The 2,899-nt window shown below is 41.6% G+C and overlaps 1 protein-coding gene across 1 annotated transcript in view; it reads right to left on the bottom strand.

Annotated features, from left to right (window-relative positions):
- The window catches only part of vps26bl (vacuolar protein sorting 26 homolog B, like), a 16,101-nt gene extending 13,810 nt beyond the window's left edge, over window positions 1–2,291 (bottom strand). Inside the window, exon 1 of the mRNA XM_086012870.1 lies at window positions 1,916–2,291. Within this exon, the coding sequence (XP_085868996.1) occupies window positions 1,916–2,138 (223 nt within the window). The 5' untranslated portion in view covers window positions 2,139–2,291. The remainder of the gene's footprint in view (window positions 1–1,915) is intronic.
- Between the last annotated feature and the right edge of the window lie 608 nt (window positions 2,292–2,899).

The following is a 2,899-nucleotide window of genomic DNA, read 5'->3' as shown; positions in this document are numbered from 1 at the left end:
TCCTACAACAAAGAGCTGATGTGCCTTGCCAAAAAAGTTCCAATTTTGTCTCGTCTGCCCATAGGACATTCTCCCAAAAACCTTGTGGCTTGTTAACATGCAGTTTCGTAAATTCCAGTCTCACTTTTTGTACATTGATACACTGATGTACCTTGACCTTGAGTTCACCTTTAACACCCTTGGAGATTGTTCTGGCTCTTTTGTTACCATTCACATTATCCGTCTTTTCAATTCGTCATCAAATTTACTCCTGCGGCCGCGTTCAGTAAGGTTGGCTACAGCCCTGCAGATCTTAAATTTGTGAATAATGTGTGCAACTATAGTCACAGGAAAGTCAGCTGCCGAGATGGTCTTTAGTTTATTTGGCAAGTGGTTGACGGCGTGGGAAAGAAAAATGTGACCAAAAAAAGACTGAAAATCAAGGCAAAAGCTCATGTTGGGTAATCATTGTGTGCCGGAGCGGCTCCCTCAATAATGACTGGGCAACACAAGGCTAAGGTGACGCCGGCACGCACACACCTTGCCTTTCTACACGCATAACTTAATTTCCACCCAAGTTTAAACAAACCAATAGGGCACCATACGATTCCCACTTCCTACAGTTTTAGTAGAGCGGCCGAGGGTGCACACTCAGTTGTTCTACTATAGTTTGAAGCATACATTAACAAACATACACTTACCAATGACAAGACTCTGCAGGTGACACGCACCCATTCAGGAAGTCCAAACATGAACGTACTTTACAAGCCCCTTAAATGAAGCTCTTTCATGCGTTTCAGAGGCCAGATAACTAGAGATTTTCACGGTTTATTAAATAACTTGTTTTCCATTATTTGTGGTGAATGCTCAAATACATGGAAAATCAGACGAAACATTGCTTGTCACCCTTTAAATAGACTGACTGACTGGTGACAGGTTTGATGACACCCGTGATGCTACTTAGAGGATGCACTTGAGTTGAACATATCCCTATGGTCAAATTATTTTTCTCAGTGTACAATCACTTTTGCCTAGGCCTGTTTCATTAGTACATTTAAAAAAAAAAAATCTGTTGAACCAAAGTTTAAAAGCAACGTTTAATTTCCATTGGTTAATGTTCATTCAGTTTTGACTTCCATTTCGTCCGACAGTTTTAAGTTATTTCTGCGTCCATTGTGCGTGAGTGTGTGTGTTTAAATTAACAAAGGGCTACCATTGTTTGTCCCCGTGTGTATGTTGGATTGGGGAAATAGAGTCACCAAAATAGATCATGTAACAAATAATAAATACCTGTAGATCAAAATACAAGTAGCGATTGGTGCTTAAGTCAATGTAAAAAAGTAAATGTATTGTTTCTTCTTCACAAAAAAACTCAAACAAAAGTAGAAAGTATGTTGCAATTAAAACTATTCAGACAAGTACAATTTATCATTACGTTGAAGTTGAGGGAATGTAAAGGACTAAATGATGGTGGTTACTATCCACCTCTGGTATATGTAATGTTTGGTGGAATCCAACCATAAAAAGAAAGAATAATTAATATAAAAAATAGCCAATACAAAAAAATAAAAATAATAACGGGATGAATAGGAATTCATTGTAAATTTAAGTTTGCGACGTTAACTTGGTTTATTTCTCGTCTTTACAACACGGTGACGGCTAGCCAATGTCTGCTGTGTCAGCTGACCTGCGAGCTGGTACTACCACATCTGTCACGAGACCGGACACTTCTTAAGCACACTTTTGAAAGCAGTTACTGCCGCCAACAGAAGACATTGGTGTGAGGAAACGTACAGCTATTCTAATGTTACTGTAAATTCATGCAATACTCTGCGTGTGATTCCGAGCGACTTTCCGCCGTCGCCTGTCAGACTTTGCTACTTCTCGGCGGGGCTAAGTGGCGTGCAGCCTGTGCAGGCCCCCGCCAGTCGCTTACCTATCTGGCCAATAAACTCGATCTTGATTCCATTGTGCTCCAGCCTCTTGCCAGGATACTTGAGTGTGACGTTGACCTTCCCCGACACAGTTTCCCCGTCGTAGAAGAGGAAATATTTGTCCTTCCTGCCGTCCTCGCTTTTATGCTCAGCTTTCTTCCTTGTTTCGGCATCATTGAGAACTATATCAACTTCCGCACTTTGACCAAACCCAAAAAAGTTCATCGTTGCTGGTCAGTTATTTGCCGTGTACGGAACTTGTAACAAAACGCACCCCCTTGACTTAACCGAAAAAAGATAATCGTCTCTTTGCAAGACGCAAGTAGCTTCCCAGTTAGTTGACCATCCGTAGTTTCAACCGATTAACTGCGCATGCGTCAGCAGTCATGCGGCGTAAATGATGCATTCGAGTAAGGTGGAAAATCGGATTTTTTTCAATCGAATTTCCCAGTCCCAACCTTAAAGCATTCGAGGCGAATGTAAACAACACATATGTCTGATTCCGATTGTTGTCCCAACACATGTTGGTCTCCAGAAAACCCTCTTAATACTTTCCTTAATTTATATAAATAAAAGAATATCTTATCTTAATGCGGATGTTTGTCTCTGTGTGCCCTGCGATTGGCTGGCAACCAATTCAGAGTGTCCCCCGCCTACTGCCCGAAGACAGCTGGGATAGGCTCCTGCACGCCCCGGACCCTTGTGAGGATAAGCGGTATCGATAATTGATGGATGGATCTTATCTTAAAAGAATTTAATTCACTTCAGCAAATAACTTCCTGCAAAGAGTCTTCATGCAGTCAGTACGAAACTTTTTTTTTTCAGGGCAAAGTCTTCAGAAAACACTGACAAACAATAATTATATTTTCCCTACGGAGAACGGATGGAAATGTGAAAAGAAATTCTCACTGAAATTATCTGGCTTGGCACCTGAAGGGGTCGAAGGGGGAGCAGTGACTAGTGCTCCTGCGTCCCCCCGCCCCTCT

Source organism: Filicampus tigris, chromosome 17 (assembly GCF_054856515.1).
Source record: "Filicampus tigris isolate MCC_2025a chromosome 17, RoL_Ftig_1.0, whole genome shotgun sequence".
NCBI lineage: Eukaryota > Metazoa > Chordata > Actinopteri > Syngnathiformes > Syngnathidae > Filicampus > Filicampus tigris.
This window is presented reverse-complemented; position numbering and strand designations above follow the sequence as displayed.